The sequence below is a fragment of the Erpetoichthys calabaricus genome, chromosome 5, assembly GCF_900747795.2.
Source record: "Erpetoichthys calabaricus chromosome 5, fErpCal1.3, whole genome shotgun sequence".
NCBI lineage: Eukaryota > Metazoa > Chordata > Cladistia > Polypteriformes > Polypteridae > Erpetoichthys > Erpetoichthys calabaricus.
The window spans coordinates 219,069,260-219,092,412 of record NC_041398.2 but is presented as its reverse complement, the minus strand read 5'-3'; the positions used below and the strand labels follow the sequence as shown (position 1 = coordinate 219,092,412).

Below are 23,153 nucleotides of genomic sequence, written 5' to 3'. Positions count from 1 at the left end.
GACAGTGCCAAAGAGAAGGCCATTGTTTATTAAAATAATATAATAACAATGTTTAATAAAACATGTGATCTCAACTACAGTTTACCAGAAAGCACATGGAAGACTCTGAAGGTTCTATAGCAGGGGTACTGAACTCCGGTCCTAGAGGTGTGCAGTGACTGCAGGTTTTTGCTTTAAACACATTTTTCATTAGAATCCATTTATTTACTACTAAAGCAAGAGTTTTTTGGACTTACTTTTACTTAACTCATACCCTTAATTGCCTATTTTAGTTTTAAGCAGCTGCATTAAGCTTTTTATTGTTGCCTGTTTTCTTCGCCAGCCATCAGCAAGTATTGAGGTGCAAATGACAAAGGAATCACCAGCTCTCCAGCTAACGTACTTCCATTTAAACCTGGGCATATGCATCATGAAGTACCTGTGTTAATGAAATGGTTTGAAATGAACGAGAGAGAAGGGAAGGGCCAAGAGGTACAAATCTGTTCCGGATCACAAAATATATGAAAGCACTAATTAGCCATATAATTACACACCAAGATTCATTATCTGCTAGGCCTAGCTTCTAATTACAAACCTTGTTGGAGTGGAAACCTGTACCCACAGCAGACCTCCAAACCTAGAGCTCAGTACCCCTGCTCTATGGTCGTATGAAACCAAAACTAAGCTTTTTGGCTCTCCAAATAAACACAAAACACCACACATTCTCAAAAACACACCATCCCCACCCTGATGCATGATGGGTGTCAGCATCATACTGTAAGGATGCTTCTCTGAAGCAGGTTCTGCAAGACTTGTGAGAGTAAATGCACCAAAATAAGGGGAAGTCCTAAAGTAAAATCTGATGCAGTCTGCAAGAAACCTGTACTTTGGGAGAAGATTTCTTTTCTAACACGACAACGCAGAAAGCACACAGGAGCTACACAGGAATGGCTCACAAACAACAATGTTAATGTGCTGAAGCGGCCGAGTCTAGATCTCAGTCCAATTGAGAATTTGTGGCTGGAGGTGAAGAAGGCTGTTCATTCACAGTGCCCTTGTAACCTGACAGTGTTTGAGCAGTTTTGCAGAGAAGAATGAGGAAAAAGGGCAGTGTCCAGATGTACAAAGCTGCTAGAGACCTGTGCACACAGACCCTCAAGGGTGTCATGGTCAGGCAGTGTGGTGTAGTGATTAAGGCTTTGGACTTCAAACCCAAAGGTTGTGGGTTCAAATCCTGCTACTTCCACTGTGTGACTGGGAGAAAGTCACTTGACCTGCCTGTGCTTCAACTGGGAAACCAAAATGTAACCAGCTGTAAGTCGCCTTGGATGAAGTCAGCCAAATAAGTAAATGTAATGGTTGCCAAAAGTGTCTCTCCTGTATGTTAACTTGAAGGGGATAAATACTTATGCAACCAGTTATTTAGTGTTTTATATTTGTAGTTCATTTAGAGCAATTTGTAGAGATCTGTTTGCACTTTGACAAAGTGTTTTCTGTTGACTAGTGTTGAAAAAGTCCAATCCACTGTGATTCAATTTTGTATTACAATAGAATGTGAAAACTCACAAGAATGTGAATAGTTTTTTATAGGTACCATATTTTTCCCAATGCACTGGGTGGCAGTATGCACCCGTGAGTGCTCCAGTGTGGAATCCCACAGGGCTTCAAAGGAGTTGTAGCCGGAGTGGACAGTCCAGTCGAAGACTTCCACAACTGCAGGAGGGAGCACCTGTGGCAATGGCTTCCCTGCCCTCATCCTTCTGACCCAGTTGTGCTTCTGGATTAGGTGTCTGACGTTCCGGAAGTGCTCCCAGGTCCAGCTTTAAAAGTCGCTGCTCCTTGTTAGTCCAGCGAGCTGGGCGTTGGGAGTGCAGCAGAGACGGGGACTCACCTGGGCTGGAGGAGCAGAGGTAAACCCCAGACTTATCAATAACTGCTTGTTTTGTCTGAGCAGCTGCAATAAAAGACTACTGTTTTGGACCTGGACCTCTATCTCTATCTGTTGCATCTGGGGTCAGGGGCCCAGGAAACACCCAATACCATCCATCCATCCATTTTCCAACCCGCTGAATCCGAACACAGGGTCACGGGGGTCTGCTGGAGCCAATCCCAGCCAACACAGGGCACAAGGCAGGAAACAATCCTGGGCAGGGTGCCAACCCACCGCAGGACACACACAAACACACCCACACACCAAGCACACACTAGGGCCAATTTAGAATCGCCAATCCACCTAACCTGCATGTCTTTGGAATGTGGGAGGAAACCGGAGCGCCCGGAGGAAACCCACGCAGACACGGGGAGAACATGCAAACTCCACGCAGGGAGGACCCGGGAATCGAACCCAGGTCCCCAGATCTCCCAACTGCGAGGCAGCAGCGCTACCCACTGCGCCACCGTGCCGCCCCACCCAATACCTTGACAACTTAAACTGTAGAGGAAGATAGGTGAGGGTCAGAGAGGGAAAAAGGAGGTCAAAGGTGTGCTTTGTACTCATACTGGTGCAAGCTACCCCACCAGATAGACCGGAGTCCAGGACTTGTTTAGTGCGGCCCAGGAGTGCAGCAGGTTCTCCCTTTTATTTATTTGTACTTTCTTTTGCCTCTTCCTTTGCTTTAAAACAGGGTTGTCAATCTCTGGGCCTGGAGGGCCGCAGTGGCTACAGGTTTTCATTCTAACCCTTTTCCTAATCAGTGACCAGTTTTCACTGCTCATTAACTCCTTTACCCTTCATTTTAATAGCCCTGTTTTTAAGGATTCAGTCCTCTGAATATATTCTTTTCTTCATTAAATGAGAGCCAAACAGAAATAAGACGTGAAACGAGCCAACAGATGACCAGCTAAACTGGGATTTCAAACTCCCACCAATTTCACTCCAACCAATCGCTTAATGAGAAGCTGATTCTTGCTGCTAATTAAACCGTTTTTTTTTTCATTCCAAGGCTTGTTGCTGCTCTCATTCTGACACAGCAGACATTTCCCAAACTGTTGATTTTCTGTTTTTTTCTAAGAACACCATCAAAATGTTTTGGTGACCTGAGAGACCAACCTTACTGAGACCTTCACCTTTCTTTATTTTCAGATATTGTGTGATTGGCACAGGTGAGCTGGGCATGTGGCGGCTTGTTTTGTGTCTCATTATTTAAGGAGAAAGAGACAACTAAGGGGCCTGAGTGAAGTTAATTTAAAATGAAGGCAAAAGAAGTTAATTAGCAGCAAAAACTGGTCACTAATGAAGATGGTTAGAATGAGAACCTGCAGCCACTGCGGCCCTCCAGGACTGGAGTTTGACACCCATGCTTTAAAGTAATTGGTTACTAAAGGCCTTTAATGACCTCTTGGGCACAGCCATCGGCAGTGTCTGTCTGCGGAGAGAGTGTTGACCTTGTTGAGAGGATTACTTACCTTGGCAGTGACCATAGGTCACTATGCCCCCACTATGCCCAGAGGGGGCTGGGCAGTCTCATGGCCTGGAACCCCTACAGATTTTATTTTTTGTCTCCAGCCGTCTGGAGTTTTTTTTTTTTTGTTTGTTTTTTCTGTCATCCCTGGCCATCGAACATTACTCTTATTCTATGTTAATTAGTGTTGTCTTATTCTAATTCTTACTTTGTCTTTTATTTCTATTTTCTTCATTATGTAAAGCACTTTGAGCTACATTATTTGTATGAAAATGTGCTATATAAATAAATGTTGTTGTTGTGACATTCATGTCTCTGGTGACTCTTCCTATGAAGTCAGTAGATGGATTGGGAGAGCACGGGGGGTCATGAGGTCGCTGGAAAGGGGTGTGTGGCGCTTCTGATATCTATGCAAAAGGACAAAGGTCCGAGTCTTAGAGTCCCAGTGCTTCCTGTCTTGCTATATGGTTGCGAGACATGGACGCTATCCAGTGACCTGAGACGAAGACTGGACTCCTTTAGTACTGTGTTTCTCCGGAAGATCCTTGGGTAACGTTGTTTTGACTTTGTGTCGAATGAGCAGTTTCTCCTGGAGTCCCGAATGAGGCACATTACCTGCATTGCGAGGGAGCGTCAGTTACGGCACTATGGCCATGTGGCACGTTTCCCCGAGGGTGATCCGGCTTGTAAGATCCTCATTGTTAGGGACCCGAGTGGCTGGACCAGGCCAAGGGGTCGCCCACGTAACACCTGGCTGCGGCAGATAGAGGGTCATTTCCGGAGGGTGGGAATCGACCGTGTGTCTGCCTGGGGGGTTGCCAACCGGGATCCCGAGTTGTTTTGTCGTGTAGTGGGTGCGGCAACGCACTGTAGCAGTGCATGCTCCCCAACTTGACTTGACTTGACTTACTAAAGGCGCTTTTTTTTTTTTTATTTTATTTTAACAGTGTCTGTCCCGTGTAATGTAGTGAGAAAAGAGGGCTGCTGTAAGTGCTCTGCTGTCTCCTATCAAGTCAAGTTTAGTAGCTTTTATTGTCACTTCAACCATATACAGTTAGCACAGTACACAGTGAAATGAAACAACATTCCTCCAGGACCATGGTGTTACCTACAGCACAGGACTACAGAAAAAGCTACACATTACAGTGTAAAGTACATGTGTACAAGAGTGTGCAAACATTGCAGGACAGTGCTAAGACAGACAGTGGTACAAACGAAGACTGTGCAGCCCCTACCCGTACACATTTATGACCTCTAAAGGTACAAAAATCTGTCAGGTTGTGCCAAAATGTGACAATATCTTAATAGAAGGAACAGCTGTAAAGATGACACTTGAAGTAGGAAGAAGGTAACAGTATGATAATACAGTAAATATAATAATAAATATAAGGGCATGATCTAGTTGAGTGGGAAGGTGTGTGTGTGCTGTCAGTCTAGTCCCTGAGTGTTTAGGAGTCTGTAACACATTCTGTTGGTGAAGGTCCGAATGCTTCGGTACCTTTTTGCAGATGGCATGAGGGTGAATAGTTCATGTGAGGGGTGCTTTGTGTCCTCCACAATGCTGGTGGCTTTTCAGATACAGCGTGTGGTGTACATGTCTGTGATGGACGGAAGAGTGATTCCAATGATCATCTCGGCTGTCCTCACTATCCGCTGTAGGGTCTTGTGATCCATGACAGTGCAATTCCCAAACCAGACCGTGATGCTGTCGCTCCAGAGTCCCTCTGTAAAAGAGTGGGGGAAGATGGGATTTCCTCCGCCTTTCGCAGGGAGCAAAGACAATGTGTGGCCTGTTTATATCAAAAAGGGAGCTTCAGAGAATGTTGGCAATGGTGGAAGGTCTTGCTTTTATTAATGGCTGACACCTTTACCAAGCCTCCCCAAAGACGTCTAGGTTAGGTTAATTGACAGCTGTAAATTGTCTCTATTGTGAATGAGAGGCATTGGAATGGAGCACAGACCTGTGCTGCTTCCTGCCTTGCACTCGAGGCTGCCAGGGCAGGCTTCAGCCACCATAGCTGTAAATTAAATTAAGCAGGTTTGTGAATGACTGACTGACTTTAATCCAAAGTGACCTGCAAGATACAGTACGGCATACATTCTGTTATATTTGGAGCACAGGCCTGTTACACGACACAAGCAGGAGTTGAATGGCTGCCCTGGTGATTTAAAGTCCAGTGCCCCAGTCATTATGCCATACTGTAGCTTGAAATCTGCATGAGTCACACTGTGTGTGAAGAGCTCTTGTGTGTGGAGGTTTTGAGAAGCCCACACAACAACTGTTTTCAGTGGTGTTGTCACGTTTATTAATTGTAAACTTATTCTGTTTATATTTTTATTTTATATTTTGGATAAAGTAAGAGTTACATGCCCAATTTTTTTGCGGCTGATACACTGAATTACTTTGTAAAACAAAATGAAACATTATAGAGGTTAATCTTATGCATCATCCATCTGTTGTGTGCCCTGTGTGGCAAATGTGTATGTGTGTGTGTGTGTGTGTTAGGCCGTATTGCAAATAGTGCCACATTGTGCCTGGTATGGCTGTTGGCACCTGCTGCTTGCCATTTTGGCACTGTGTCCTTTATGCAAACTGGGTTTTAAAAGAAAAAAACCTGAATACCTTCTCTTTGGAAATCCACCATTTCATCTGCTTACTGACAGGGACGTGTTTTTGGTTTTGAAGGTATCTGAGCTCTCTTGTTAGCATCTTGTTCCTTCTCACAATGAGGTTTAAATTGTACATAACTCTTTAGCCGGAGAGTTTTTATACTTACACAGGACAGCGTGGTTACACATTTCCTTCCATACACACGAAAGCGGTGTGTTGGGGCAGTTTTAGATAGATAGATAGATAGATAGATAGATACTTATGTTGCTTCTCCCCCTTGGAGGTTCAGCACTCTTGTGGAGAACAGTAGGGAGGAATCTTCCTTAGGGTTTCGGACATCTTGTTCTCTGATATACAGTATGTGTACAAAAAATACACAAGTCAGACAAAAAGATCACAGACTAAACACAATATATTGGGGTGTTAAGTCTCTGAAGCGCCCACCTTGACGCTACTGCTTACTGAACACAAACCTTGTCCTGGCAGCATTGAATTCACTGCAGAAACCAACTTATAATGGACTGTTCCTCTGTCACATGCATGTGCACACATCCATACTTGCCCCTACAGGTCGCCGGTTAGCCTGATGCACCTCCCTTTGGGATATAGGAGGAATATCAAGCCCTCGGAGAACAATCCACACGGACATGAGGAGAAGATTTAGACTCCATACATACAGACAGACAGCAGCCTATTTTTAACTTTAGAAGAATACGGGTGATCTCAGAAAACAAACCTTAAACACATTTTGGAGAACTTGCAAATTCCTGTGACATTTCTGTAGTTTAACCTTATGTACCTTGGTACTGTGTGACCAGTAGACATTTTTGTTTCTATTTTGTTATCATGTTTTGGTCAGAATAACTTTATTGCAGCTCACAAAAATGTAAGTGGTATACCATTAAAAGTAAAATTTAAATTTTACTTAGGTGCTAGAAGTGGCATCCCCTCAAGGGTTGCATTGTCTTGCACCTGATGAAGTCCGTAAAGAAAATCCTTAGAGTGAGTGGATTTAGAAATAAATGGATGTATGTCTGAATAGAAAAGGGCTGTGCATTGCTAAAGTGGAGCGCTACCAGCTTAAGTGACCTGCTTTAGATCACACGTGTTGTGCTGCGAGGCCCCAATCACACACGCTGGTGACCCCCAGAGACTTGTCTTCTGATTGGGTTGTGACTTTGGGCCTGCCAGTCCTCTTCCGGTTTCAAATTGACTTTGGATTGTGTAGGCCACCACTGTACTCACTGACACTTTGATTTTTTTGCAGTTTCTCTAAATTAAAGACCTACACTTTTAAGGGTAATAATGCTGTCTCATTTCATTTGTTAATTGCCGTTATCTTGCCATTATTAATGGAATATTGTCCAAGTAGTACATAAGTGGGTGTAGTAACCCAGTCTGTTCCAACACTGCTTTAAGACAGACAGAGGATTTTTAAGTAGTCAACAGAAGTTAGGACATCTGTGCAAATTGTTTGCTTCAACTTGCAAGGCTAAATTTACTTTAATTGCTGCAGAACATCTGTAGGTTATAACCTATTAGTTGTTCCCTTAAGAAGGCCCATTTTTAATATTCTGATATTTGCTTTTTCAGTGTTTGCTAACTTAAACTTTTAATGTAAACATCTGGCAGTTTACTGCTTACCTTTTTCACCATTTTAGCTCATTCATTACATTTAGGCTCCCTTTTTACTACTGAATACAATACAAAATACTACTCTTAACATGTGAAGCTCTCCACAACCTCGCTCCTCCCTACCCATCTGATCTCCTACAGTCTTGCACTCCCTCTCGCTCCCTCAGATCCTCACTTTCTGTACCACACATCAAACTCTGTTCTATGGGAGCTCAAGTGTCTCTCATAGTGCTCCTCAACTCTGGAATTCTCTTCTCTCAAGTTCAAGTAGACTCAATAACACATTTTAAAAATGCCCTCAAAACTTATCTTTTCAATCTGGCATACCAATTATGAATTTAACACGGTTACTGCCTGTTATCTTTGTATGTTTGCTACTACCTCTGTACCGTATTGCTTTTTGATTTATCGTTCTTTTTGGTTTTATTTCATAAATGTTGTTTCATTGTAAGGTGACCTTAAGTGTTAAGAAAGGCACCTATTAAATAAAATGTAGTATTATTAATATTCTCTGTAGTCCAAAATTCAGTCTCGACACTTATTATGAGGTAATTCTTGGCCCGGACCATACCTTGAAGGCATGAAATATGAATAGTATGTAAGGGTTGAAAATGATCCTGCCTTGAACCCAATTCAGCCTCCTGCAATCCTCAATTTCAATAAGCCATTTCAGTAAAGAGATGGATGTACTAGATTGCCGTCCTGTTAACCCGTTTTGGGATGGTGGTGGGTACTGTAAAGCACAAGGCTTTTTCCTAGAGTCTTCCATGGACACATTTTTCATTAGAACCACAACATGCAGAGATGCTTTCCAATTTACAGTAAGTGTCTTTAAAGCCCAAGCTTACAGTTTAGCAGAGAATGATTTTCCCAACCAACTCCAATTCAGTGCTGCACCACATTTCACTGGGGAGAGGATGCTAATGGGCATTAATGATCAATCCTTAAATACAGCTTACTGAGGATGTCTTATTTTTCATTGCTCACACAGGTTCAGCGAAATCAGCACTATGACTGATGGGGACTACGACTATCTTATCAAGCTCCTGGCTCTGGGGGATTCAGGAGTTGGGAAGACCACTTTTCTCTACAGATACACGGATAATAAATTTAACCCCAAATTCATCACCACAGTTGGAATTGACTTCAGGGAAAAACGAGTGGTGAGTATCACCTGAGCTGCGCCGCCTTTTTTTTTTTTTTGTTGCTTTTTCATTTAGCTTTATGCAAATTAATGCTGATTTGAAAGAAAAGGTTAAAGGTTATTTCCATGCTGAAAAGTAAAAGAAGGATAAAGATGCAACTTATTGGCTGTGTCCTCTTCAGTTACACACCTGATGAAGGTTAAAGAGTCAATAACGTATATACAGTAGGAGGAAACAAAGCCAGGGCAGATGAAAGGAGAAATGATGAGAGTAGGTGTGGAAAAGCTGCCTTAAAGAAGATAAGGGTTGTAGGGGGATCATAGTCGGTCATTAAAACCTGGAGAAATATGTTATCCCAGGGTGAGAATGGGCCTCTTCTGGTTTTTTTCCTTTGAAAAGTGTCCCTATAAATGGACAGAGGGATCAGTAGTGTGGTTATAATCAAGGGATGTGAAGTGTTCTACAATAGGCTAGGATTTTAATAGCTGGGATGTGCTCCCTGAAACAGCCTGCTAGCCATCTCCATTTTACTGATGTAGCTTGCTGGACGATTCCGATAAGAAATGCAGTAAGAAACATTTTTTGACTGGCAATATTGACCGTTGTTTAATATTGAGGGACCAGATACCAGGGTATGGTTGACGATGTATCTGCAAGTGACACAGTGGCTCCTGTTAAAGCTCAAAGTGTCTGGGTAGGACTGTGACCATCCTCTCTGAAATGAGCTACGGATGAGAAGTTTGCATAGGTTAGGTGGTTCAGGGGTGGAGATCAAAGGAAGGTTAGGAAAAAAGGCTTCTGTGGCACAATCCGTCTACAAACTTGGGAAATTGTGTTTGACCTGTGGGCAAGAGAAAGTTAGGATGAAATGGGTGGACCAGTGGGACACCCGTTGTTCATTATTGATGATCCTTTTACAGTGGATGTTACAAGGTCTACTCCTGGCTTGACGATATGAGAAGGGTATCCTCAAAAAATGAAGAAACTCCTCATTCTGAGTGCTTCATTACTGAAGTCACCCTCCTCACTGAAGAGGCAGTGGAGTTCAAGTCTATCTTGGTTGCTTGGACCACATACACCAAGCAAACCAGTAGTCCATTAAAATATTTGAGCCGCCAGTGGTACATGATTTAGTGGGGGGTTTTTTTGTTTTTTTTTGTGCATGATTCGTTATTTGTTTTGCCCATTATGTTTCATTTTGAAAAAGTTAAATATTCTGTAATGTTTTGATTTTCCCACATCACCATTTTGAATTTCACAGGCTCCTCCATTTTGTGCTAGAAGAGCCTGTTTATTGTTAGCAACAACCTTCAGATGAACAGCGGTCATGATGCATGATATCCGGGCATCCAAGATTCTTGAATATTGTCAGAAATCTTAAGTGGTGCTAGCTAGTATTCTTTTTAAATATTTATCACCTTTTTTTGCCTGGGCTTATTGACTAAGATTTTGGGTTATGTAATGCTCTCTGGCATTTTGAATTTTTGAGTTTTGGCAACGACCAAGCTTTCTTTTTTCACTCCCATTTCCTTGCCTTATTGTTTTTTTTCCACTGTTGCTGCCTTTTATCAGCTTCAGCAGTTTTTGCAAACTTACTTTATCATAATACGAAAAAATGTCAATGATCTTGAATGCTTTTCTTTGTTGCCTCTGTACCTGGTGGCTGGAGCATTTAGGGATGTTCTTTTGGGAATTTGTAGAATTGCTGCTTGAACCTTCAGGCTATAATTTCAGACTGGGTGAGCAATTGTGTTGATGATGGAGAGGACTACTGGTGTGCAACTGTGTAGTATGTTGTGTGGGCTGTGCCACTAAAGCATCAGCGAATTAATGGTGATGTATATTTTATGTATTATATGTATTTATGTATTATAATATATAATCTCCATCTATTTTCCAACTCGCTATATCCTAACTGCAGGGTCACGGGGGTCTGCTAGAGCCAATCCCAGCCAAAACAGGGTGCAAGGCAGGGGGCCAGCTGACCGCAGCTGTTTATATTTAAAAAATATATATATATATATATAATAATATCTATATCTCTTCTTATATAATACACTACTGTGGCTGTTCATTTGTCTGTTCAGGATTTTAAATCACCTGTGGCTTGCAAACCATTTCACCTATTGACCTGAAATTTGGTACACATATACTACGTCACGTCTACTATCCGCTTTCGGGGTGATGATTTTTATTACTCTTCTTATTTATTTTTTATTTTATTGTAGAATCAACTCTCGGCCGTGCGGCACATGCATAAGGGCACTGTTCTCATTCCCTACCTCCTTCGATGTCACTTCCCCTACCTCATCATATCTTAAATCCATTGTTTCCCAAACTCAGTCCTGGGGAACCCCTGTGGCTGCAGGTTTTTGTTCCAGCCAGCTTCTGTTTTTAATTAGACTCCTGGTTTAATTAAGTGATGTGATTTCTCAAGTTCTGTGTTTAGGGAACAATATAGAAATTAGAAAACTCAGTTTGCTAAAAAAAAAAAAAATGTTCCAAGCAGTTATATGGGAATAATGTATTTTTTTCTTTTTAACAGTATTTTCATCTTGATTTTCATTCTACTTTTCTAGGTGTTCTAATTGTTTAATTAATCCATTATTTACTAATTAGTGGGTCTGACACTAAAGTAGTTGCAGCCTTTGATTGTTCAGTGTTGTTTGCCAGCGTGTCTGATCTGCTCGTTTTTAAATTGTCATTATTAAGATACAACGAAGGGGGAAAAAGTGCACAGAGAGAGGGCAAAATATAATGAAATCAACAAAAGAGAGTTAAGCATTTAAATCTATAGCAAAAGCAGAAATATTTCTAAATGTCTTATAAATGTAAAAATCAATGTGCTATGCTTTTCTGAATGTCAAATAAAAGAAAAAAAAAAAACAGTTAATTAAATGAGATCAGTGCTATCAGGTGTTGTCGCTGATTAGGAATCCGGTTGGAAGAAAAACCTGCAGCCACAGTGGGTCCCTAAGACCGAGTTTGGGAAACATTGCCCTAAATCAGTGGTCCCCAACCTTTTTGACAGCAAGAACCATTTTATGAGATGCAAATTTTTCCACGGACCGGTCGGGGGGGGCAGTTTTATACACAATTTACATAACATTTCTATTATTATTAAAGTTATTAAGCAGTTTGCATACGTTTGCAATCTGAGATTTTTCTTCTTTTTTTGCATATAACAAAGACATATGCTTTACATTTGCCAATCCAACAGATTGCACATCGCAAACATTAACACTGCAATCTTTTTTTCGTGTCTGCCGTTTCTATAGGAGGGTGACAATGAGTTAAATTCCAATGGATGTTTTTCAAATGTTGACAAGCAATAAGCAAAAGGAATCAATGAAAACCACAGACAACAAAAACAGCAAAAAAAAAAAGATACGAGGAAAGTTCGAAGAAAGATTTTTTTACAATGTTTCTGTTTGGGGATCGTTGTGCAAACGTGCACAACTGAGCTGCAACTACAGATCTAACTGCTCTGTGGATAATTCGTTCAAGCATTTCAAGGTCACTTCGTTGTAATGAAAGCATCTGTTGAATGTACTTCGTAGTAACGTGATTTCTATAGACTCATGTCATATGGGGAAACTGTCGGGACCATAAAAATACTTTGTTGTAATAGTCTCTCACCTCGGTCTCTCTCCTCTCTCTGCACCGCTGCAAAGCCCCGCCCGCCAAGCGCTCTGAAAAGTCTGAGTGAGTCGCCGTTGCTGGCAGTTCTGTCGCGGCCCGGCTGTCAGACGGCTGCGGACCGGTAGTGGGCCGCGGACCGGGGGTTGGGGACCCCTGCCCTAAATCATTCTTTAGTCAGATTGAAGACTTATGTGCCAGCTTAAGTGAATCAGTTTTAACGCGAAAAGATGCAGAAGGAAGAAGAGAAGAAGCGGGCTGCTAGAGTGGAGAAAAGAAGAGCTGCTCACCAAGCAGCAAGCGCATCAACATCTGAGCAAATGAATGATAAACGTACAGAGAAAGAGGATGGAAACTATAAGTCAAGTGTATTCACTGCACTAAAGAACTAAATGGATTTAGATTGAGTTTTTTTTCTACAATTTGCCCTAGGTATTATAGTTCAGTTGCGGCACTGATTTATTCATGTGAATCCGAGAGACAGGCTGTGGGCCAAAGGGAGGGGGAGGTGGGACCTCCGGAGTAGGGAGCTGGGCGGGGTCATCCTCACTCATGCACCAGCCTCCGTTCGAGTCAGTCTACCTCTCGCCACGTGTTGGAGCGTTCCTTGCCTCCACTTTGCTAGCGATACCCGTTTGTTCAGCAGACATTATCTAGAGATTAAGGAGTAACATTTGACGTTCTGAGAGATACAAATTATTACATTTTTTTTTAAAAAGAAAATGTTATTGATTTTTATAGTTTGTCCTATTTCACTACTATCTGGGCGGAGCCATGGGGGACAGCTAGTAATGTATTAAGGTGTACTGATTTGAATCTGATCTTGCCAACACAACACCTAATACCTTAGCACTTTCTTTCAACAATTGCAGTGACAATTTCTTCATTTGCAGAGCTGCTGCTGCTTTTTTCTGTCATAATGTATTGTCAGAGATCTCCGGATCACCACAAATTGTTAACTTGTGTGTTTTTGTTAAGGCTCCAAAAGTTAGTTGCAACTAATTATTTTTAAGGGTGTTAGTGAATGCGCTGATATTGCTAGGGTGTATTGTGGCAGTTGGCAGAAATGTATAGAGGGAGCAGATTATTTCAGAATCGGGACATCTGTCGCATAGGAAATGCAAGTAGTTGTTTAGAACATCCTGCCCTAGAAGGGGTGTACTGTACACTCACACAGTCTAATGATGACTTATACAATTAAGACACGTCTCTTTGCATAATCTGTAAACTCACAATCAATTTAGATAGTTAAACGCTGAGCTAATAAAAAAATAACATATGATAGGCATTTATAAAACTGAAAAAAAAACTTGAAAAATCAATATCTAGTGGGTCCTGTTGCTATCTTTACAAAAGGGGCTGCTAATGCATGTTATGAAATTACAATGCAAAAAGGGTGAAAGACTTCTACAAAGACCCACAAACCAGACCAGTGTTCAGATTTATTCAAAATTCAAAGCATGAACAAAAAATAGACGGGTGCATGAAAGTATGTAATAAAAACATACAGGCACAGATAGTATTGCATCAAAAGTAAAGCAATTAAAAGTCAAATAATACCTGAAGAACCGATGATGATGATGTAGTTGTCCCATGTCTGTCTTAAAGGAGGGGGAAAAATAGGCTGGCAAGATGTCTCACATTGAATTGTGTGCCACGTTCATCATATGATATGGCCGTGTCTCTTTGATGTAATGATTTTATAGTCCCCTTAAACAGTGAAAGTCTTCCAGCCAAACACAGCAGTAAAAGAAAATAAACCATAAATTCCACAAAGCAGGGCACTTTAGCAACCAACACAAGGCGCTACACTGGGAGAGTCCAGCTTTTCTAATAAGTGTTTTGTGTAATTAAAAAAAAAAAAATTAAAAAGTAATTTTACTTTGGTGACACATCTGGAGTCAATTTAAGTTTTACACCTTATACTGGACATTTTTAAGTTCTTAAGTATCGTAATTCAGTTTGCAGTACATGTCAAATTTTGACTCCCTTTTTGAATTTTGCTACACCTAATAACTATATTCCTTGCCTTGTCTTCATACTTTATTTAATAGTAAAATACGTGAAATAAATTTGTATCAGTTTCCATAGTAAAGCTGGTAATACAGTTAATGGTGGTATACACACAGATTTATTTATTTTAAAGAATAAAGCACATTGACAAAAGTACAGTCCAAGCAAAACTGCAGTACAGTAATATGTTCCAAATACGCTTAAGCAAAACTAGAGGGCCCAATCTAAAGTGATTCTGTAGAATAAAATATTAAGTAAAGTGAAATGATTTAAGCTGCTGTACTTACATTATGATTACATTAATGGATTCCTGCCTGATTTTAAAAACTTTCTAAACTGATTCTCGTAAGGCCAAATGGTATAAAACAAAAATACTGTCAGGATCGTTTTTACTATTCAGTTTAGCTATCAAGTTTGTGAGTCAGTTTTACTAAATTGAAAGCAAGGGATTGGCCTGATAGAGAAGGGTGTGCTGACTTGAAAGAACTCGGAAGATATTTAAATCTGAGAAGACTACTGTGGTCACAGATTTGTAATGTGGAACCGAACTGCAGCCAGCACACTCATTAAACATTTTCCCAATCGTCGGATGTAGCCATTATACTCAAAGCTGTACTTTGCTTGTGTGATATTTCTGCTCACGTTGTGCCATGTGGCACATTTCTGCAAAATGTAAATGGTTATCATTAAGATCAGCAGGAGGTGTGGTACAGGGTAGTGGTGACTAATCACTGTTTTTGGATTTCCTGGATGGTGTGGCTTCTTTGTGAAGCTTGTACATTCCTCACATGTCCACACAGGTTTACTTTGAGAACTCCAGCTTGTTTCCACAGTTCCAAGGTATCCTGTCAGGTCAGTTGGTGACTCTTTGTGTAGAAGTCATTGAATGTTTTCCTATCTAATGCAGGACTGGTTCCTGCCTGGCCGCCTGTAACATAAGTTTAATATGTCACTGCCCTCTGTATAAAAATATTTATAAATCTACTTTTCTTTCTACTTGCATGCACAGTGGACACAGATTTAACACAGGGACTCGTCATTTAGAACTGCTAGGCAAGCATTAGAAGACAAGACCGGGACAACTGCGACATGGGCATTGTATACTATTTCTGTGTGTCAAACTCAGCATGAAATTGTATCCTCTCTTTTTTCCTTGTTTGTAATGGCATGATTCACCTAAGTGGGGGCCTGCACATGAAGAAATAGTATAAAGCCTTGCAACATTGCCCGGCGCACCTTTGAAGCCGACGGACAGATGGGAGATAACGTCATCCGATCCTGAAAATCCTTCCAACACAGAGACGAAAATGGCAGACCCTATACTTCGGGCCCCCACTCTCAAAGGTCTTATCATGGCTTCCTTTATCTGTTATGCCGTGTAAACCGTTATTAAAATAAAGCTAAGTTATTTCTCCTATGTGATTCCTTACCGCTGTATCACTAAGGGAGGAGTGTCGCCTTTTTATATTATATCTAAACAGTTTTGGGTTATGGGCAGCACGGTGGCTTATTGAGACCTGGGTTCGCTTCCCAGGTCCTCACTGCGTGGAGTTTGCATGTTCTCCCCGTGTCTGTGTGGGTTTCCTCCTGCAGTCCAAAGACATGCAGGTTAGGTGCATTGGCAATCCTAAATTGTCCCTAGTGTGTACTTGGTGTGTGTGTGTGTGTGTGTCCTGTGGGTTTGTTTCTTGCCTTGGGCCCCGTGTTGGCTGGGATTGGCACCAGCAGACCCCCATGACTCTGTAGTTAGGATATAGCGGGTTGGATAATGGATGGATGGATAGTTTCGGGTTATGTAACACGCCGCAATTAAAAAAGAACTCATTCCAACAAGGAAGCTAGTGCCCCCTGCTGGATACACCACCTTTACTTCAGAGACAAAGTGTGGCACAGTGCAGCCCATAACTGACTTAAGCCAGTTCTGAGAATGTATCTCTTTTAAAAATAGATGCAGTTAATTCAATTGATCAAAGAATGCAGTTGTTAATTTGAGCGCAATGTTTAAAAGAAAACGGAGTTTAAATTTAATGGTATGTGCTGTTTCTTCCATCCACTTCAGTGGTTGCCCAGCCGCTCCTGTGACTGAAAGTTCAACTCCCAGTCTGCCTGCTGTCTGTTCAGAGGTTACACATTCTCACTATGTTTGCTTGCAATTCCTTATTTTTGTGCAGCAGACCCCCGTGACCCTATAGTTAGGATATAGCGGGTTGGATAATGGATGGATGGATGTTTCTCCCCACATCCCAAAGATGTGTTACTGCCATCTGAGGGAATGTGCCTGTGAGTCCAAGATTATCATGGGATGGGTCCTCCCTTCCTTCTACCTGATGCCAATAGAAGGCACTGTGTAATAAAAAAGTGTGAGGTTAGAATACTGGCTTTCCCAATTTGAAACACAGTTCTGCATTACTCCAGGGCCCTGCATTAAATTCAAAGTCTAGATCATGTGCGTATGAAAAGCGCGTGTTCAGTTGGTGTCTGTACTACTTTTCCTCAAGCACTCCATTTTCCTTCTGCATGTCAAAGATGTAGACAAAACTGTAGATAATTCAGAGTATAACTAATAACTCTAAATTGAGTGTGTGCGTGTGTTCATCTGGTGTCCCATTCAGAGAGGGTTCCTGCTTTTGCACCTGCGTCTGGCATCGTGCAACCCTGTAATAGAACAAACAGGCTCTTGAAAATGGCTTGATAAAACAGTTTGATCAAAGCCATGCCTCTTTCTGAGAGCTGGCATAGCTAACTGATAACTTTAACCAGAGTAACTTTAATATCTTGAGGCAGACATGGCACCCTGTTCAGTGCTGGTTCCTCCATTGCCAGCCAATTTTCACTATGTCTTAGTTATCCCAGGAGTTAGTGGTCTGTTTTTCTGCACACCCATCTAGCCATCATTTTATTGAAACCTCTAATTTTAGGATCACGATGGGCTATTGCCTATCTCTGCTTCATGTGCAAGGCAGGAGCAAACTCTGGAAGGAGTACCATCTCTTTACATTACACGTTTACCTACACACACCCATTCTTGATCGCACAGGGCCAAATTAGAGCCCTGCATGTCTTTAAAATGTGGCAAGAAAACTGGAGTACAGGGCAAAAGAGCGATAGGAATGTGCAAACTCCATAAATGCAGTGGCAGAGGTAGGGGTCAAATTCAGTGTCCTGGATATCTGGGGAAGGAGTGCTAGGCACTGTGCTACCAACATGTAATATAAAACATGCCACCAAACATTGTAATATTAACATTTGTAGGCAGAGAATGGGCATTCTGGATGATTCGGGGAGAAATACGTTACCCAGATGGAAGGCCAGTGCAATGAGGTGGACATTTGGCCAGTGGAACAAAGAAATAACTTTGTGCCCGGATGGTACAAAATAATGGATGGACCAGCAAAAGTCAGGAGCAGTTTAATTCCTCATACGTCAGGTGGCAGTGGTCCTCACATGGGAACCCAGTCGGGTCATCCACAGGAGTGCTTGAGATATGGAGTCTGGAAATGCAGCCCTGTTAGGTTCCCTACGTTCCAACAGAGGGTACTGTCAGGGGAGGACCTCCCTACTTTTGTGACTGTGACCCGGAAGTGCTTCCCAGAAGACGTGGCATTGCCAAGGAAGCATTCCTGGGTTCAGAATAAAAGGGAGCCCGCTGCCACTCATGGATGAGTCCGAGTCTGGAGACACCAGGCAACACTCAAGCAGAGGATGGAAGGAGGAGGATTTATTGGTTCTTAGTGATTAATTGTTTTTGTGGCTGAATGTTGGAAGAGGTCTGTGGAAAGGTGCCTAAGAAGGAATAAAAATTCCTTGTTTTATTTATATAGCGTGTGCTGTATTACTGTGTCCTGTGGTGAGCTGGCGCCCTGCCCGGGATTTGTTCCTGCCTTGCGTCCTGTGTTGTCTGAGATTGGCTCCAGCAAACCCCCATGACCCAGTGTTCAGATACAGCGGATTGGACAATGACTGACTGTATTACTGTGTCTGTGGTATGACACTCTGTGATGCCTACTTGTGGTTAAATATTATAATACAGATGTTAAGTAACAAAACAATAATAAGTGATGTAGTGTAACAAATTAACATCTCCTACCTCTTCCTGGTGATCCCCTGTGTCATAAATCCTTCTGCATGTGTTGTTTTTTTTTTTTTTTTTTTTTTTATAACTCAGATTGTATTTATTTTAGTGTTATTATATATTTAGTGTGTTGTAATTTGACAGTTACCCTAGCCATATTCTACAAGTTACTTTTCAGTCCGCATCACCAGACTTGGTTACATCATGGCTGTTCACGTGATTCCTAGCATTGACATCATCACGCAATTATTATTTAGGAGTGCACTGCAGTAATCCAGATGTTAAAGCTTTGGAGAAAAATTGTTAATTAAGGTGGAATATATATATTTTTTTTTTTTGGATAAATCTTCTTATAAGAAAGAAACTTGCTTTGGCTCCTTTGACTTTTTATTTTTGCTTTATTTATAGAAATGTGACAGTCAACATTTTTTCTGTTTGCTTCTTGCCTTGGGACTGTGCATCTCTTCATTTCCCAGTCAAAAGTATTACAGTGCATATATTGAATGTGATTTTCCATCATGTGCATGTTCATTGTAAATTTCAAGACTGTCACTTGCATCACCTAAGTGTGTACAGTGTGAGACAGCAATATTTCTTAAATCAAGAAAAAAAAGTTAAAGTATTTTTGTATATGTGCTTTTAAATATTTATTCAAAAAGTCTCCCTGTTGTGTTTAGGAGTCTCTGACAAGGCAAGAGGGGCACGAAGCCAAAGAGTCTAATATCATGGATCAAGGGGTACTTCTTAATGAAATCCCAATAAGGCTTCTCAAAGTAGCTGAGGAGCAGGCCGTCAGAATGGGAAAGTAGCCAATATGTCTAAATCTCCCAAAAACCTATAACAAATAGTCCAACGAGAGGAAGGATCTGTCAGCCTTTGGTTTAAAGCAAAAATGGCAACTGAAGAATCTTTATAAATAAAAGATATATTTTGCAAAAATGCTCTGAAAACAAAGGAAGCGCCAAGGAGCACTAAAAGCACAAAAGGTGTTGCCTGAAATAGGTGATCCACTAGCAAACCCGTCCCAAAACCAAATCCAATAGAATAGAATGGTCAAAAACAAAGGATAAAAGGGTAAAAAAAATTCAGGAAAAGAGTAAATTAAATCAGACAATCGGGCAGAACTCACCAACACCACAAAGCGCATTCAATGAATCGCTGAGGCCAGTCCCTATGTAATAATAAGCAGGTGGACCCACAAAAAACATGAAACATAGCAGGCCAAGCAGAGGCACATATAAAATAAATAATTTACAATAGTTACACAAATAATAATTATTGACATAAACAAAAGAATCAATAAAGAACAAAAAGAGACCTAATATAAACACAAGCCTGGGGAGAGGCCCTGGCTGAAGCATAACGCCTTACACAACGTCTTGTTGTTTTTGATGTCTATTATTTTTTTCATATGTTTGTTATTTTTGCCAATTTTGTTATATTGGTTAATTATGGTCTGTGTCTTTTAGGTTGACTTATATTTTCTGTTCCTTGTGGGTGGAGCCCCAAGAGGTGAGGCCCCCCCTGACATCACCATTCCTGAGCCCACTCTCTGGCTATTTAGGTTAAAACCAGAGGAGAGGTCAGACATGGCACATTGAAGTCTTTTGGCATTTTAAGAATTGTATTTTTTTTTTGGTATTTCTGGCTTTTGATGTTGTTCTGCTTTGTCTTTGGATTATAATTTCTGGATCACGTATTGGGACTTGTTAGCCATAGGATTGTCTTTTAGACAATTCCTTTTTGTCTCTTTTTGTTCCTTGTGGTATTTTTGCATTTTCCAATAAACATTTCTTAGTGGAAATGGTGAAATCCCATTATAACAAAACTCATGGGACCATAAAAATATTTTGTTATAATGTATATGAGGAAAATAAGTATACTATTGTGACCTGGGTTGCCATCTCTGAGATGATATTGGTGTCCAACGGCAATGGTGCAAGAACAGCTCAGTAGACCAAAGGAAAAGTAACTGGTTGTCCTCTGCAGGATCAGGCTTACCGCATGACATGCTTGTCTCACAATATTTAGGACATTTAACATCAGGTTTTGAAATGCTCTTCCTCGTCCTCTTCTGACTTCTTTTCTCCTCACCGTGTCTGCCACAGCTGATGTTCTTCTAATCTGAAAATGGGAATTAAAGCAGGACGATTGCCCGTGTTGCAGTTCCTATTTTGAATGAAGTCTTGAGACAGTACCTGCCTTCTCTATAGTGTAATGAAGTACCTTTATTTTCCTTGATAACCTGGACTCCCCTTCCTGTCTCTCGTGGAGCTCTGTGACCCAAACTTGACAATATCTGTATTAAAAAACAAAGCTTCTTAAACTGAAAAAAATATTTTATTTGAAAATGAGATGTTAGGTGTAACTGCTTTTTTATTTTTTATAGAAATACAAGTATGAAAATAAAGATTGAAAACAAGACATTATATGAAGATGAAAGCATTTTTTCTTCATTCCGGAATCAATTGTTTCTAGGATTGTGAATTTTTCTTTCAGGGTAAACTGAAGCCGTTTCTCACTTTTTTGTTCATCTCAACAAAAACTTTGAGAAGCAATATGAAACGCAAACAGTACAGTATCCGCACATGACACAATTACCCATGAGGATGCTAGATTGTGTTCTGACTCTGAATTTAGCTATACCTGCATGATGTCGTGCCTACACTCTTACCAAACCTGCCCAAGAGCAGAAATTTCACGACGGACTGTCTGTTTTTTTTGAGACAGCCTGTTGCAGGACTCGGCATAGATGGTGTAGGTACAGCATTAAGTATTTTTTGCATTTGTAATACTGAAATTTACATTTTGTTAAAACAAAATTTGTTTAACATAATGTAATATGAACGGGCAAACAAAGTATTCTTTATTCTGAAACTTTTGTTACTTTGGTATTTGCTGTAACGGGATTTGACCTTTAGGAGGTCTGGCCTGGCTTGTGAAGACTGTTGGAGGTCTTTTTTGAATTTAACTTTGTCATAACACTGTCAAGAAGAGGCTCACCCCAAGTCAGCCAGTTCCTCACTACTGCCTGCAGGCTTCGGTCTACACTGGCCCAAAAATAATGCACTGGCTTTAAAAATTCAAAAAACACAAAAATGGCTATTGAGAGAGAGAGAGAGGACCCATAAAAAACTCTGGCTGGGTGAGATCTTTATAGAGATATTTATTCACAAAAGGCAAAAATAGAAAATAACAAAAAACTGCACTTACCAAAAGGCAATCCTAAAGCAAATATGTCCCAATACACAAATCCAAAGTAAAATGCAAAATAAATCACAAAAACGGTAAATCCAAAGAAATACCAACACCTAAAACGACTCAACACAATCTCGGTAATCTGCTGCTGAGATCCTCTCTCTGAGTCGTTATATAGCCAGAGGATAGACCCAGCAGCAATGATGTCAGAGTGCAGCACATTTAAAGACACCGTACACAGATAATAACTTATTACTAGCCAACCCACGGTGTAGCATACGCCGCATAATTATGTATTGATGGGTGAACACTTCCTGAACGACAGTTGTCCAAATGGGGTGGGTTTGTGGATACCACTGTGAGTGAATGAAAAGATGGACCTCTGGAGAGAGCAACATACAATTGTCCGTGACTGAAAGCGGAATTGTCTGTGACGATGGAGGCCACGCTGGTGAAAGTTACTTCGTCGGTAGGGATAAGTTTCAGCACTTGTTCATTAAGGTGTAGCGAGTCTTCATTGTTGACGCTTAATATAGCTTGTGTACTGAGTTGTTCCGGAGTCACAGTTGAGAAACACTTTTTTTTAATGTCTTTTAAGCACAGGGAAAAAAATTAACATGTGAAACATCCGTAATGTAATAAGCCACCAAGAAAAGTAACATTGCAATAATGCTCACTACGATCCGATCGCTGTAAACAGAAGTGAAAACAAAATCGAGCCCGGTGCATTCTTTAACTGCCTTGTAGCACAGTGGTAGTGTTGCTGCTTTGCAGTAAGGAGACTGTGGAAGATTTTGGGTTCGCTTCACGGTTTCTCCCTGTGTGGATAGCGCTTTGAATACTGAAAACACCAGTATATCAATGTAATGAAGTATTATTATTCTTATGTGTCCAGCGCTTGCTCTCTCGCGCGCGTGCCTGTGTGTGTGTGTGTGTGTGTGTGTGTGTGTGTGTGTGTGTGTGTGTGTGTGTGTGTGTGTCGCTCGCTGCACGTGTTCCTGCAGGCATACCAGTAAGTGAATGAAAAGATGGAACTCTGGAGAGAGCAACATACAACTGTCCGTGACTGAAAACTGGCTTTGGCAGATACATGCACATCTTTTTGAAAGTTTGGCCCTGCGCCTTATTAATTGTCATCGCAAAGGCAAATCTAACAGGAAATTGTCTTCGTGTTAAAGTAAAAGGCAAATTATCCGCGACAAACTGTTTTACACGCTGCATACCAACCCGCGGCGTAGTATACGCCGCATAATCACGCCACTTTTTTAATGTTTTTTAAGCAGAGGGAAAAAATGAACATTTGCAAAATCCGTAACGCTGCTTTCAGTAAGTACAATGCACACGCGTTTAATTTGTTGGCCACTTTTTGCCAGCTGTCTTTTCTGGTTTGGCTGCTTTTGCAGTGTTACCGCTTGTGCATATTAAATCTTGAAATCCTTCGAGTAACTAACTAACACCCA

General features: G+C 41.1%; 1 protein-coding gene across 9 annotated transcripts in view; it reads left to right on the top strand.

Moving 5' to 3' along the window:
- rab27b (RAB27B, member RAS oncogene family) overlaps positions 1–23,153 on the top strand; it is a 408,143-nt gene that overhangs the window by 298,559 nt on the left and 86,431 nt on the right. For all 9 annotated transcript variants that reach the window (XM_028802559.2, XM_051928024.1, XM_028802558.2 and 6 more), the window contains one exon: positions 8,618–8,789. In XM_028802559.2, the coding sequence (XP_028658392.1) occupies positions 8,637–8,789 (153 nt within the window). In that variant the 5' untranslated portion in view covers positions 8,618–8,636. The remainder of the gene's footprint in view (positions 1–8,617; positions 8,790–23,153) is intronic.